The sequence below is a fragment of the Penicillium diatomitis genome, assembly GCF_028827545.1.
Source record: "Penicillium diatomitis strain IBT 30728 chromosome Unknown utg000010l_segment0_segment0, whole genome shotgun sequence".
NCBI classification, from domain to species: domain Eukaryota; kingdom Fungi; phylum Ascomycota; class Eurotiomycetes; order Eurotiales; family Aspergillaceae; genus Penicillium; species Penicillium diatomitis.
In genome coordinates, this window is record NW_026623182.1 from 1028220 (window position 1) to 1042776 (window position 14557).

A 14557-nucleotide genomic window follows, 5' to 3' on the forward strand; every position below is an offset into this window, starting at 1 on the left:
TATTTCAATCACTCGATCAAGTTGTGCTTGTTGCCAGAGGACGAGAGGTCGAATGAATTAGGAAGGAACTGCATTGGTGTTGCGTACTTCAAATTATACACTTTCCTTGTTGGGCTCGCGCAGTTGTATGTAATGGTACAAGGCCAGGCAAAGCAAAGCAACACAGACCAACGAATCGAAGAGAAACGAGAAAAGAAAAAAAAAAAGAATTCACCAAGCAAACTCGCCAGTAATTAGCAGTCCATAAAGTCGTAATTAAATATATACAAATGCAATGAGTAGAGCACCACCAATACCAGGGTATATTTCATGATTTCTTGACCTCTCACGCTCTTCCGCTCGGTTCACCGACTTATCTCTCCGTTCCGCATGATGAACCGCTTTGCCATGCATGATGATTGTTTTTCTTTTCTCTCTTAGACTTGAACTCGCTGACCGCGATAATAATTCGGTCCAGTCGAGTCCGTCGTCAAGGGCTCCTCGAGGGAGGCATGGTGGTGAGGAATATCCATGCTGTCGTGCGGAGTACTCATCATACTCGCTTGCTTCTCGCCTTGAGGCACATGCTTGCGAGTACGAACAGATGGCAACAGATCAATTATAAAGGAGAGGACATAGCCCGTGAAGATAAAGGCAATGGTCCACTCGAGGATGGCACCGGTGTTCTTCTTGCTGGAGGACTGGCTCTTAGTGCAGATACCAAAGGCGATGGCCAGACCGATTTCGATAATGGCAAAGGTCACTTTCACGACGAAACTGGCGAGGAGAATGCGGTGCTGGCGGCGGTAGGAGAGTCCGAGACGGAGGTATTCGGCGCAGATGAGAATTGCGCTGACGATGTATCCGCCACTAGGAGAGTAAGGAAGAAGATTGTGTCAGTTGGGATGCTGTGCACGATGCACGTCTAGTGCGCGACGTTTGCGCGGAACTTGGAGGGAGGAGTTGAAGAGGGAGCCAATCACTCACAGGAACAGGATCAGGAATCCATCGTGCAGATGTGGATGGCGATAGGTATCAAAGATCGAAAGCAAGATCAAGCCCGCGGCACCGGCGATCGAGAAGATGATGGATCCAATAGCACAGAGCTTATCAAAGAGGCCCTTGTTTGGGACCAATTGACCCGCGTGACGCAGCCATCGCTCGGATAGGAATGCGAGATCCAGAAAGACGACAGTGATGACGCTGCCGGTGATGAAGAGAGGTTTGAGACCAAATGCGCCCACATCGGAGATGTATCTATGAAGAAAGTTGAGTATGCTGTATTGGATCGCACGGGAGTTGACAAAGAGGCAGGTCGCCTGATAGATGAAAGGTAAAAAGTGAGCTTGACTTACGCAATGGTCTGACCTTGGTCCATACTCGGGTAGACTGGTTTCCCATCGTGCACCCAAGTCCCGAGCATCGCGATCAGCATGGCTGGATTATTGTTAATACGGTTTGTCTCTTCACAAATGACAGGAGAGGAGACAGAGCAGTACTTACCAACCCACATGCCAGCTGAAATGAGAGGAAACACCCAGAATGAGATAATCCACATCGTGTCACTTCAACTCTCAGGCGTGATGTAGAAGGGGATGAAATTTCGCACAAGACTGCAAATGAGCAAATGATGGAGTGTGTTGGAATAAGTATCTGCCAGAAAGTAGATACTGAATACTGTTCTGAGGCTGCACGATTTGAATTGGTCAGCAACTGTGAATTCCTTCAACCCAGACCAGGGACCTGGTTGATGAGCCGCAAGCCACGTTCGCTAGATCGCGAAAGCCGCATTTCATCATTCGTGACATCGCGCAAACTCACCCGTGATAGTGATTGATCGAGACCAAGCCGTGTTGCGTTCAGGCTGGAGCAAAAGTCTCTCAGTCGTCAAATGGTCGACCGTGCAACCTCGACGTAGAGACTGGCGGCGTATATCAATAATTCCGCGCGTCGATGCAGAGCGTCAATGAACGCTTCGAATTCGATCTCGCGTGGTGGCGTTTTCAGCAACCAAGGAAGGGCTACTACGGGAATTCCACTTTCACACGGAAGAGGCGCAAGCCCAAGCCCGCTCTCACGTTGGCGTTTGCGGGTAGTTCGGGACGCCGGGTTCTCTGGGAGACTCTGTCCTCGGGAAGTGATTATCAATCGAGAGCAGTGCACAGAGGGTCAAGACCGGGTGAGAAGGTAAGCTGACAAAGGCGATGGGAAAGCGTCAGACTGGGCTTCCAAAATGATCGCGTGTACACTCTCAACCAGAGCTACACCTTTTAAAGATCAGTGTCAAGTAGGGGAAAGAGTAGATGGGAGGATGTATAAGGGCTGGGGGTGAGCCATGCAAATAGAAAGGGAACAAAAGACGTAGGGATCGTCGGCCGACGTCATCGAGCCGAACCAAAAATGGAGACACGATTGCGCCGCATCGACCTGAGGATGATCCATTGATCGATTGCCGCAACAGACTTTAGCAAGTCGTGACGAGCGCTGCGTAAGTCCTCCGTTGTAATGTCGAGTGAGATCGAGACCCACTGGGGCTTGGATATGACGTTGACCATGGGAGCCAAGTCTCGATTCTTCTCGAGATCATGCAGTGATGCGATAGATCCAATACATGTACGAATGAAAAGGGGTGCCAGTGCAGGTTTCCGAGCCTTGAAAGATGGGCCTTGGGCGATTAAGCATTCCGCTATTACAGTAGCACTACTCCGATCACGAACTAGTGGCTGTGACTTACTAGTAAGGAACCATGTGCATAAAAGTTGGAATGAAGCGGACTTGATACTGCTGCCTGCTGGAGACCTGAAAGACTATCCTAATGCAGAAGCGTAAGCGCAGAGGGTACGATACCCCGACTGACCACAGTAGGACGAGACCAACGCTGGATGTGAAGACTTTGTGGTCTCAATATTGAGGAAGATACCAAGTAGGGTTGTATATTCAGTAACTTATGTACTACGTAGGTAGTAGTTATATTTAGTATCATAGTATATACCATAGTAAAACGGCAGCCTCCCCCCGACATGGCGGTAGTCATCAACATGCATAGTACCGATCAATACTCCGCCATGTGGCTGATGGCCGAATGGCCACACTCCACTTCAAAATCGTCGGGGCCTCGTGGTGGGTTAATGATGTGTAGTTGCCAAGATTGAAGACGCATCCAGATTCTATAGTAGGGATCTGGATCAAACGGAAAAGTGAGGGCTGGGAATGGAGATTTTGCATGTCGCCTGCCGCATATGTACCACGATCTCCATTCACACCCAATAAATCCAACTCTTACCCACCACCGAAATGAGAGAGCACTTCTCGTCCGAAGCAAGTGGTCAAGTCTACGAGGAGATTGATAGGACTCGCGCACAACAGGAGCAACAATGGAAAGAAAATGATCAGGTACGCATACAACACCACCATTAATTAGAACGAAGCCTAAAAGATAAGAGGCAAATAGGAAGCTTTTGGAGAGAAAGAGAAGAAGAGAATGTATATGTAGCCACACGCCGGTCATGACCATGATTAACGATTTTTCCGCGTCCGACTAGCTCGACTGCTTCGTTGCGTGCCGGGCACCCGTTTGCGCTGGAAGCCCGTAGGAGTGGTTCGCTCGACCACCTTCACAATCTGCACATCATCATCCTCATCCTCATCATCGTCACTGATTTCCACCCGCGTTCTCTCCTCGTCGCTGGCGCTTCGTGCGGGAGACTCCGCTCGACCTGGACGAGGCGCTCGCGTCGAGGACGGGTCCAGGGACTGACGATGCTCCATCATTGACGGCCGAGATGGGCCATAAGGCATCGGCATACCGGCGGAATAATCTCCACGGTATTGAGAGCTTACGCCCGTGTCAGGCGGCATCGATCGATCAATCGGGAACTGGCCAGAACCATAGTGAACCATCTGCATGGGGTTGTAGTATGATGACGGGGCCCACTGGGGGTCGTCTGGTAGCGGTCGTGGATACGGTGGCTGTTGTAATGGCTGGGGATGACCGCTCGGATCGAGATTCATATAATGGGAAGAAGACCTTGGCCGGATAGGGGACGCAGACTGTTGGGGCCGTAAGGATTGTGTGGTTGGGGTTCGCGGACGCGCAGCGGACGAGTTGCCGGACCGACCGTGTATCGTGGGATTCCACTGAGGTTCGGGGTCGAATGAAGGGTATGGAGGCAGTTGTTGCTCCGGGACCGCAGCGTCTTTGCGGCGAGAGACTGGCCGCGAGGCCGTCCCCGCACCATTCTGCCTGGAGCGTCGTGCGCCGCTCGACCTGCCCTCGTCCGTTTGTTGTCGTCTTCGCTCTAGAGCATCCAATTCACGCTGGGAAAGCCGAACGTTCTTCCTGCCTAACAATTGTGCCCGACGGATACGCTCCAACGCTTGATCCACCAAATGATCTTCCTTGTCCCGCATCGCCAACTGCACCGCGTAGGCCACCGTGCTGTCTTCATGGTCGTACAAATCATATTCCCCTCCCTCTATCGATTCAGTCTCGTCGAATGGGTCCTCATAGTCGTATCGCCCGCGCCTGTCATACTGCAACTGCCGTTCATATCCGACGCGAGCCTTGCGCACCAGCTGCCGCCCATATGCACTCTCCTCCTGCTGTTCCTCTTCCTCACTCTCAATCTCCTCGACGCGCCTGGACTCGTCCCACGGAGCGCGCCCTCCCCGGTTTGGTCTCCCCATTCGTGCCCCAGGTGGTCTTCCCCATCGGGGCATATCATAAGGAGCTCGCGGCCGACCACCTAGACCGCCTCCTCGGAAAAAGCATTCTCGATTGGTTTGTCCATCATGGCGGCGTGGCCAAAGACGGTGACACCGGTCGCACCAATCAGCCACATGAAGGTGCCGATCGGGGAGGCCCAGAAGAACAAGGGGACCGCGATGCAGACCATGATCGTGTACAGCTGAGAGGTGTTGAAGCGACGGAAGCCAAGGTCCAGATCACGACCGTTGAGCCTGCCGATTCCCCAGAGACCAACAGCAACCAGCATGATCAGAAACATCAGCGGCCAGTTGGTCAACAGACTGTAGATGCTCAGCATCACAAAGACCACGGCATAATTGCTGGAGAAATAGCCCAGGTTGTAGTTGACACGGCTCTGCACTTCCCCAATATTGGCTGGCTTGGACAAACGCTTGAGATCGAAGAATTCAGAGATGGGACGCAGATTGGCGAAGCGGGAGCCCATGGACTGGCTGCGAAGGCTGTTGAAACGGTCGCCGAATCGCGAGGTGATGACCTCGATAGGAATTTGGATCGCCATTGTGACAGGAGGGACGGAGTCAAAGGTACAAGAAGGACTGAATGGATGAACGTGCAAAGAAGGAGGGCACAGAGAAGGAAAACAAAAGAAGCTCAAAAGAGACTGACGCGGGTCAAGAGGGAGAGGAAGAGGGAGAGGGAGAGTTGAGCAATTGACAAGGTTTGAAGATGGGGATTTAATGCAAGGACGGGGCAGACACGATAACACGAAGCCACAACGGGTGAAGAGTTCTCAGTCTGCTGAAAGGGGGCAAAGCGCAGGCGTGTGGCGGGCCGCTTCGGGGCACTTGGGCCAGGGCGGAAGTTCACAGGCAGTCACTTTTCCACTCCTCCTCATACCAAGTCGGCGGAGGACTTCAACCTTGAGATGACCCACCCTAGCAGCTCAGGCCCGCAGTGATTCTTCATGCGGTAGTATTCCCAATCCGCGAGAGTCGTGTTTTCTCTTCCCCCTCTGATCACCTGCTGCGGTGCGCAGAGAGGCAGCCCTATTTCAATATTGCGGCCAGGTTTGTTGACCTGTCGTTCGGTCGGACGGTGGTCGACTCCGTGGGCCTGAAGTGGATCTGGGATTTGCTATATTCGGAAACAGCACGAATGAATGACTGAATGCCAGCTCTGTACCTGAGCCGCTTATTCAGACGACTCAGCCACACCTTCAATAGAGCCGTTCGAAGATGTGTGGTGGTGTCCGCCTGGAAACAGGTCTGGAGGCGAGCTGGGCTTTTGGCGTTTTGAATCACCACATGCGATGAACCAAAAAGGAGGAAAGTGCCAGCGGTCGGTAATACCAGGCGTATATGGGACTGCGCCCTTGATCTGCGAGTGGGAGGAACTAGGAAGTATGGACTGTCCACCCGTCAATGGCTATCAGGGCCATCAATCGAGGTGAAGGTCTGAGATGGGAGGGTGAGACTTCTTCGAAACGGGCGTCACAGAGGCTATATACTCATCATATGATCATACTGTAACTGCGGTCCATCAATGCCTATCAGGTACCGAAAGACTTTCGAGGTTGACCGTCATGTTGAAGAGTCTTCTTGATACGTCGAAATGGCGGTCACATACATGAGAGTCATCACTTCGGTTGCCACTGCAGCCTGCACTCACTGCATAAGGGTTCAAGATCCATTGGACCACGTCGAGGGACCGTGTATGGACCGTCCGGTCTATGGAGTCTATTCAGCACTGCAGTGGACCTTTTTCAGCGCTACATTTAGTGGTAGAGACGCATTCGACTTGGTCCCGATCGCGTTTGTCCATTCTCCGCAATCGTGGGTACGGAGTACGAACTCCTTAAGACTGAAGAGTACTCCTTGCGAGCTTTTGCACTCGACTTGTGTACCTGCGTGGCCTTTCCACAGGTCCCGGGCCCTTGGTGTGATATCGCTGACACTTCAGTCATCCCTACAAGATGATCCGAGTTTACAATGATGAACGCCTCTAAAGCCTGAACTCTAGAGCACGTGAATAGTTCGCAGTGATACACTCCCCCACTCCAGATAACAGTAAGTACTAAGTGGGTCGTAAGTAGTAAAGGACTAAGTACGTAGAAATTAGTCAAAGTACTGAATAGTGAATACTGAGTACTCACACAGTTATCCTCAAGGCCGAGGGAAATGGGTTTCGGGTGTGATGCGCGACTGTTTCAGACTGGGAAAATCTCCCCCACAATTTTGAGTATCTCCATCCCGAGAAAAACTAAAGCCCAGTTGTCCACTTCACGGAGAGCTTCGATCTTTTTTCCAATGAGCCCCACCAGCACATAACCCTTGCCCACCTTCCTTGGACACTATCTTTCCTCTTGTCTTTTCTTCTTTGCATCGCCTTTGTGTCTTTGCGGGATTGACCGCTCTCATTGGCAATCATGAAGACTGCCCTCTTCTCCTTGTTCCTGCTGGTCTTTGTTGGTCTCGCGGCGGCTTGGTCGAAAGAAGGTAAGGTGTCCACTTCAGCTGATTACCCCCGTGGCTCGAGTACTGCTGTCGCATTCATGGGAAATTGCGCTCCAGTCTGATGCTTGCCGAAGCAGACCATTGACTCTTCCTTTCTCTGCAGATTATGAAATCTTCCGACTCCGCGATGAGCTGGTCACTGCTGAAGGTGCCAACGTGACCTTTTATGGTACGAGACTACCCCGGTCCCTCCCTCTCCTAAATTCCCCCTGAGCTGGAGCAACGTCTGTCGTTTCGCACGATGCGCTCCGTGTACTTCTTCTTTCAGAATTGTGTGTGTCGAGTCCTGGGGAGAAGCACAACAGACTGACGCAATTGCCTTGTTGGTGACCATGACCAGACTTCCTCGAGATTCGTCCCAATGCCAATCAAGATCAAATCATCAAGGCCCATCGCCAAAAGTCGCGAAACCTGCACCCTGACAAGGTTCGCCGCACCTTCATTGCCAACTACTCCAAGGACAAGTCCAAGGCCAAGTCCGCCAACGGTGTCAACGTGAACAAAGGCCCCTCGAAGCGGGAGGTGGACGCTGCTGTCAAGGCGGCCAATGCTCGCTCGGCACGACTGAACCTCGTCGCCAATGTGCTCAAGGGACCCGGTCGTGAGCGTTACGATCACTTCCTGAAGAATGGTTTTCCGCTTTGGAAGGGTACCGGCTACTACTACGATCGCTTCCGCCCCGGTCTGGGATCGGTCCTGCTGGGACTCTTCCTGGTCTTTGGTGGCGCGGCCCACTATGGTGCCTTATACTTGGGCTGGAAGCGTCAGCGTGAGTTTGTCGACCGGTATATTCGTCACGCACGCCGTGCTGCTTGGGGTGACGAGTTGGGTGTGCGCGGAATTCCCGGGGTGGTCTCTGCCCCCGCTCCGGCTCCTGCCCCGGCTCCTGAGACCCCCGAGGGAGGCGCCATGGCCATGAACCGCCGCCAGAAGCGCATGATGGACAAGGAGAATCGCAAGGAGAAGAAGACTGGCCGGGCGAACGGACGTGGCGTTACTAGCTCCGCCCCGGCCTCTGGTACCTCGACCCCGACCGAGCAGCCCACGTCCGTCGGCGAGCGCAAGCGCGTGGTTGCCGAGAATGGCAAGGTTCTGATCGTGGACTCAATTGGTAATGTCTTCCTCGAGGAACAGAATGAGGAAGGTGAGAAGCAAGAATTCCTGCTGGATATCGAGGAGATTCAACGTCCCTCTGTGCGGGACACCATCGTGTGCAAGCTGCCCGTTTGGGCCTACAACAAGGTCGTTGGTCGCCTGTTTGGCTCTACAGAGACTCTCGAGGAAGAGGAGGAAGTGTCTGCTGCCGAGGCAATTGTCGAGGATACTGCCGAGACCACTGCGAAGACCAAGTCATCTGCACGTCGTCGCGGTAAGCGCAATCAGCGGTCATAAATTGTGCCTCGTGTTTGAGAACTGGGGGTCAGTGACGGTCACACAAAAAACATGAGATGGTGGTGAATCTGTACAACTCCTTATGCTATGATAAATGCTGCAAAAGCGCAGAGAATAATCTAGAATAGACTTTTTTCTCTTTTCTTTCCGTGTCCGTTCACACTTGAAACTATTTGAGCGACATTGATGAGGCCGATGTGGTGTTGCATCAGCAAGCTCTCTCGCAGAACTCGCCTCGGACACGCGAATCCTCGCAAGGAAATTCGACTGGAATTCCATCGCCTTGATTGGAATGCCATAAACGCTACGCAAAGTCCTAACTATACTCCCATGCCTGTCATATACATGATCCGCGGGCATATATCATTATCCAGTGATAGTCGACCACGAATCTGCCAGAGCACAATCAATACCCACTTTGGGCACCAACATGGTCCACTTCACTGGCAGAGGGTATCACACAGTCTTAAATAGAGGACTTTCGGCCAACTGCCGGGCTCTTACTTTTCCTTGACGCCCATTGCATACCCCGTGGATTCCAGTTGATGGTGGCCACTGGCCAGTGGGTTTGTACTTTGTAAAAAGTACAGCCTACAGAGTGAAGAGACACCAATGTTAGTCACGTCTCATTATGGTCTTCGATTCGAATTTACTTGTCCACCATTACTTTGGGCCTGATCTCGAGAGGGATTTGGAAGTCTATTGTTTATTGTCTGCACTTTGCAAAAGGCCACCCAGGAGTAAAGTGTCAACACAGAGACAAAAGCAACGCGGTGAGTATGAGTATCATGAATCGTTGAGCGCAACATTGAGAGAGGGCTTCAAGGCAAAGGTTCGTCAAGTCGGGATCCCTTGACTGAGAACAGGCTATTCATCAGGGGTCATAATAAGTGGAAAACAGGGGACAGATGGGACTAGACCAACACCAAGGAAAATATCGCTCTTAAGATCCGACACTGGATTCGGGTCCTCCGAGTGAAAAACTCGCAGCCATTGACGCCCGCTTTTTTTGTTCGGAAATAAGAGAAAATGAGTGCTGGGATATTGTTCCCAATGTCACTCGATGCTCAGGGTCGCTGTTACCTCCAGTGTGTCGCTTAAGCGAACATCTTCGCCAAACTCAGCAGCCCATTCATACCCTCCGACAGACCACCTCCAGCACCCCCACTCATGCCCCCGTAGCCGTGTCCTGCAGAAGAAGCACCTAACGCACTTGCGACCCCGTGAGGGAGTCTCAATCCCACCATCGCCAAGAGCTTTGGCAAGACTCCACTGGTCAGCAGTGGGACAATCACCATGAAAAACACCTTGACAGGGTGTTGGCGCATATAGCGCCAGATATCCCGCAGCAGCTTCTTTGCAGAGTAAATCATGCGCTGGACGAATCCTTCGCGTGGCCGGGCACGTCGAGATGAAGATGAGTAGGATGAGAACACAGAAGGGCTCGTGGATCGGCCAGTGGTCGACCGGCCGAAGCCGAAGATCGACGGCGCAGAATGGCGTGCATGGTAAGTTGAGAAGCCTTTGTGGCTGGAGGACGATGAGTGGCCCTTGTGGCTGCGCGTGGGAGAGCCGCGGCGGCGGACATAGTACCCTCCTCCTGAGGATGAGGACTTGCTGTTCGAAGAAGGCGCTTCAAACCAGCCCATGTTTGCGGTTGGGTTGGACGAAAAGAATGAGTGTGAATGATTTTGAAGTAACCCGCGCCGAGTATCTACTGTCTGGGCGTGTGCGATCGAGTAAAGATATCGATTTGTTCCAAGGACCTTCGCAAGTGGAGCTCCTGAATGGGGCCTTTCGCGGCGTTTCCGATCACCACAATTTTAAATGAGGAGATTGTTGCGATCGATATTGATTGCGGAAAGCCAAAGAGCTCTTCGGACTCTCGCGGTCGTGTAAATTGACTTTCAAGGATGGCACAATGCTTTGCAGGTGCAGAATCTGCAAACGATGAAGAAGAAGATTTTGTTTTCTGCTCTGTCCCCTCAGACTCGCATATGCTGCAGGAAGCCGAGCAGTGTGTGGCAAGGGTTGGACGCAGGCGAAAGCAGACAGCGCAGGTCAAAGCCGCTAGATGCTGCGGCGATGCGGTACTTTGTCTGGTCTAGGCCGCGCTGTACTTCAATGACTCCACTAGGGTGGGTTTGTCGTGCATGTGCAAGAGACGGATTCTGTGTGCTGGCACTTTCGTATTAGTTCGCGATTGCCAATAGCGATATATAAACAGATGTGGTACACCTCTAGATCCAAGGGGAAGGGATGTGGAACAGATCGAGCTTCGAGAGGGGTCAATTGAGAACTTTGCCCCTGGCGAAACGAAGCTGGTGGCTGGAGAGCGAATGGCGAATGGGCTGACCCAGAGCTCATGTACCTGGCTACATACAATGTACGAATCTACTCAAACTTAGTACTGATTCAATCCCGAGTACACGGCTCAACTTTCCGGAGATAGCAGGTAGCCGAGTCACTTGTCGCACTATTCTGTCTGCAGTGTACCAGATATGCACCAGTGCCCAGCGCGGTTCGATTCCAGCTCGCAATACTCATGTGTGGGGACGCGTGTCAGGTCGGATGTTGTACTATTTTGTATGAGTACCACCCCATGAGCTGTGAGCCTGTGACCCCGCTAGCCCGGACTCCCGAACCGAAGATTTGCAAGCCTCGACACCTGAAAATAGCAGTACCTCGATTTGTAGGATCATGATGCTGGAAATCTTGTTGCCTGAGGCATTGTAGACTGGCTGAACGACGTCACTGGCGTCAAGCCGTGGTTCTTATACTCGAGCCGTTCATAATCGCTTCCCAAGTTTCAAGGCTGATAGTACATTTCACTTTTGATCGGCACTTAAGTCACTTCAGAACCGCCAAGATGACCAGTGAGTTTATTATTCAAAAAGGCTTGGTCACTTAAAATTAACCCGTTCCATGATGCAGAAACTCCAGACTATTGTTAGTACTTATCTCACCACCGAACACTAGGCGCACTCCCCACTAACTGTGTTCGTAGATAAAATCCTGGGCGTATCTAGCGATGCGACACAGCCGCAGATTCGCAGCGCATACAAGAGGTGCGATCAACACATGCTGAATGACACTTCAGTGAAGCAGCAGAGTTCCCGGTCCAAGCGTCATGGATTACTGACCGAGTGGTTCCCAGGGAATCGCTAAAATCGCATCCCGACCGTGTACCTGCCGACTCCCCCGAGCGGCCTGCGCGGACCAAGAAGTTCCAAGAGATCAACGACGCCTACTACACTCTATCGGATCCCACTCGCCGCCGAGAATACGATCAAACCCGCGCCTTTGAACAAGCCGAGGATGAAGCAGATGAAGAGATCCCCACAGGCGGTCGTGGCTTCCCTTGGTCTGCCTTCGGCTTCGGCAGCCGCGAGGAGCGAGACGATGATCAATTTGGGTCTGTTTTCGAGGAGATGTTGCGCGAGGAGGGCCTGGCCGAAGAAACGGGCGACAACGGTAACCGACGGACTCAACCCACTGGGCGGTTCTGGGCGATCGTTGGTGGAGTTAGCGGAGGAGCACTGGGCTTCATTGTTGGTAATGTTCCCGGGGCCTTGGCTGGAGCGGTGGCTGGAAATCGACTCGGTGCAGTCCGTGATGCGAAGGGAAAGAGCGTCTATGAGGTCTTCTTGGACTTACCGCAGCCGGATCGAGCGCGCCTGTTGAGTGAGCTCGCAGCCAAGGTCTTCCAGACTACCATGGGAAGGTAGACGGGCTTGACGGGGGAAGAAAGGTTGGGACAGATCTCTTCAGTTCAATAATGCTAGTCATGTTCGAGGGACACGGGCGCAGAAGCAAGACAATCACTTTTCTGTATGATTTAAGTATTTAGTCTGTTAGTATAAAGATCTATATCTTAGAAGGACTCAATGCAAGGCCCCGAGCGAGGGAATATTGAATGTCGTGTACAAATGACTGGTCATAGTAGTCTCTTAACCATGAAACATGTGATCAGAGTGCCCCCGCTGGGACCAGGCACGTTTCCACTTGCTTATCGATAACGGTGCTTATTTTTGGCACCAGAAGCTCTGCCTCCAGATGCATCTGGCTTTTTGTGATGACTTGACAAGCTTCCAGACTATGATAGGCATCAGATTAATGAAAAATGCACTCGAGGAGTCTCATGAAATCACTGAACCATAATGTATTTTGATCAGTGTCTGGAATTGTCAGAAGGCCGTGCTCTTGAGGGTTCAACAAGGTACTTCAGAATGTAGATAAACTTCGTGCTGTGTCCGTTCTCCCCACCCCCTTATGTACTCACCGCTTGCGGTTGAAAAGAACACCCCTCCATTTCGAGGGCTACCTTGCACTTATGTATATTTGTTCTTGCCGAGCGAATCTCTGATCACATCTTTCGTCTTGTCAATTGAATCGCTTGTCCATTATTTCACCATGACTACCGCTACTGCTGTCTACCCCACCCTGGAGGATCGCCCTCTCAAAGACACAATTGTCCTCTTCGATGTCGACGAGACCTTGAGCAAGGCTCGGCGTGTAAGTTGCGACGGCAGTGCCCCCTGAAACGGAGCATGAGCTGGTCTGACCATTTTTAAATCTAGTCTGCCACCCCTGAGATGCACGAATTGCTCTCACGACTGCGACACAAGTGCGCCATCGGCTACGTTCGTCCCTAGCCCCGCGATATTTCTGTTCTGTGTCCAAGTCCTGACTTGAGTGCATGATTTAGGTTGGCGGCTCCAACTACGTGAAACAACAAGAGCAGCTGGGTAATGCCACAACTGAAGTTACCAGTCTGTTTGACTTTTGCTTCTCCGAGAATGGTCTAGTCGCATGGCGTCTCGGCAAGCCCCTCCAGAGCAACAGCTTCATCCAGTGGCTTGGTGAGGACAAGTACCAGGCGCTTGCGGACTTCTGTCTTCGCTACATTTCCAACGTCAAGTTGCCCCGCAAGCGTGGTACCTTTGTCGAGTTTCGCAATGGCATGATCAACGTGAGCCCCGTTGGACGTAACGCCAGCGTGGAAGAGCGCAACGAATTCGAGGCGTAAGTCTCCCGACACCTCTTTCCATGAGGCGAGGGGCGCATCAGATATGATTGAACGCAAGTTGACGAGACAACTTCAGATTCGACAAGATTCACAACATTCGCCGGGATATGGTTGAGGCGTTGAAGAAGGAATTCCCCGACTATGGTCTCAGGTGAGTGACTCCAACCTAGTAGAAGCTTCTATTTCATGCGTCCATCTAACAAGACCCTCGCGGTGATTAGCTACTCCATTGGAGGCCAGATCTCTTTCGATGTCTTCCCTACCGGCTGGGACAAGACCTACTGTTTGCAGCACGTTGAGGCTGAGAAGGACATCACTGGTGTCGAGTATAAGACCATCCACTTCTTTGGTGACAAGTGCTTCCCCGGTGGTAACGATTACGAGATTTACATGGATTCCCGCACTATTGGCCATGCCGTCGAGGGACCGGAAGACACCATGAAGCAATTGAAGGAGATCTTCGATCTTTAGATCATAACCACCTCAGACGAAGAGTTGTCGAGGGAGTTTTATAGTGTTGCGATACAGCGTCTGCATATTGAGAGCGAAAAATAATGGACCAATCGAGGCCCCTATAAATAACAAGATCTTGAGACTAATTGAATCCCCTCTACCCACATGGAATAGCCGTGATTTCGCCCGGAAGATGATCCCTCTTTAATGATGTACCCATGTCTCTCTGATTTACATACATAGTGACAAATTGACGATAACGTCCACGGTGGATATGTGGCAGTGTGGCAGTGTGGCGTTGTGGCGGTGTGGTTGAGTGCACTAGAATTGATGAGGGACGAGGTTTCCCGGAAATTTGCGGGGCGCCTCGGGGAAACGGCCAGGGCCTGTCTAATCTTCCAACGTTGTATGGAAAGTTTCCCGGTCCACCTTTAGTCATCGGCGGTGGTCGGGCTTTGCGTGCGTCACCAGCTGCAATCAACT

At 52.0% G+C, this 14557-nt stretch overlaps 7 protein-coding genes across 7 annotated transcripts; 3 read left to right on the forward strand and 4 right to left on the reverse strand.

Moving 5' to 3' along the window:
- Positions 1-416: 416 nt before the first annotated feature.
- N7539_007365 (Frag1/DRAM/Sfk1 family protein) lies at positions 417-1537 on the reverse strand (the record flags this gene model as incomplete). The annotated part of the gene is made up of 4 exons (XM_056936966.1): positions 417-849; positions 967-1236; positions 1335-1416; positions 1483-1537. The coding sequence occupies 4 exons, from the start codon at positions 1535-1537 to the stop codon at positions 417-419; spliced, it is 840 nt and encodes a 279-aa protein (XP_056787765.1).
- A 1958-nt stretch (positions 1538-3495) lies between these two features.
- N7539_007366 (uncharacterized protein) lies at positions 3496-4698 on the reverse strand (the record flags this gene model as incomplete). Its single annotated transcript, XM_056936967.1, has 1 exon — positions 3496-4698. One exon carries the CDS (start codon positions 4696-4698, stop codon positions 3496-3498), a length of 1203 nt encoding a protein of 400 aa, XP_056787766.1.
- A 26-nt stretch (positions 4699-4724) lies between these two features.
- Positions 4725-5246, reverse strand: N7539_007367 (putative COPII vesicles protein Yip3; the record flags this gene model as incomplete). The annotated part of the gene is made up of 1 exon (XM_056936968.1): positions 4725-5246. The coding sequence occupies one exon, from the start codon at positions 5244-5246 to the stop codon at positions 4725-4727; it is 522 nt and encodes a 173-aa protein (XP_056787767.1).
- Positions 5247-7112: 1866 nt separating this feature from the next.
- Positions 7113-8592, forward strand: N7539_007368 (uncharacterized protein; the record flags this gene model as incomplete). The annotated part of the gene is made up of 3 exons (XM_056936969.1): positions 7113-7182; positions 7304-7369; positions 7541-8592. The coding sequence occupies 3 exons, from the start codon at positions 7113-7115 to the stop codon at positions 8590-8592; spliced, it is 1188 nt and encodes a 395-aa protein (XP_056787768.1).
- Positions 8593-9689: 1097 nt separating this feature from the next.
- Positions 9690-10241, reverse strand: N7539_007369 (uncharacterized protein; the record flags this gene model as incomplete). The annotated part of the gene is made up of 1 exon (XM_056936970.1): positions 9690-10241. One exon carries the CDS (start codon positions 10239-10241, stop codon positions 9690-9692), a length of 552 nt encoding a protein of 183 aa, XP_056787769.1.
- A 1220-nt stretch (positions 10242-11461) lies between these two features.
- Positions 11462-12320, forward strand: N7539_007370 (putative DnaJ chaperone (Caj1); the record flags this gene model as incomplete). The annotated part of the gene is made up of 4 exons (XM_056936971.1): positions 11462-11468; positions 11527-11541; positions 11600-11660; positions 11750-12320. The coding sequence occupies 4 exons, from the start codon at positions 11462-11464 to the stop codon at positions 12318-12320; spliced, it is 654 nt and encodes a 217-aa protein (XP_056787770.1).
- Positions 12321-13005: 685 nt separating this feature from the next.
- sec53 (phosphomannomutase SEC53) lies at positions 13006-14092 on the forward strand (the record flags this gene model as incomplete). The annotated part of the gene is made up of 5 exons (XM_056936972.1): positions 13006-13107; positions 13173-13235; positions 13301-13617; positions 13698-13772; positions 13843-14092. 5 exons carry the CDS (start codon positions 13006-13008, stop codon positions 14090-14092), a joined length of 807 nt encoding a protein of 268 aa, XP_056787771.1.
- Between the last annotated feature and the right edge of the window lie 465 nt (positions 14093-14557).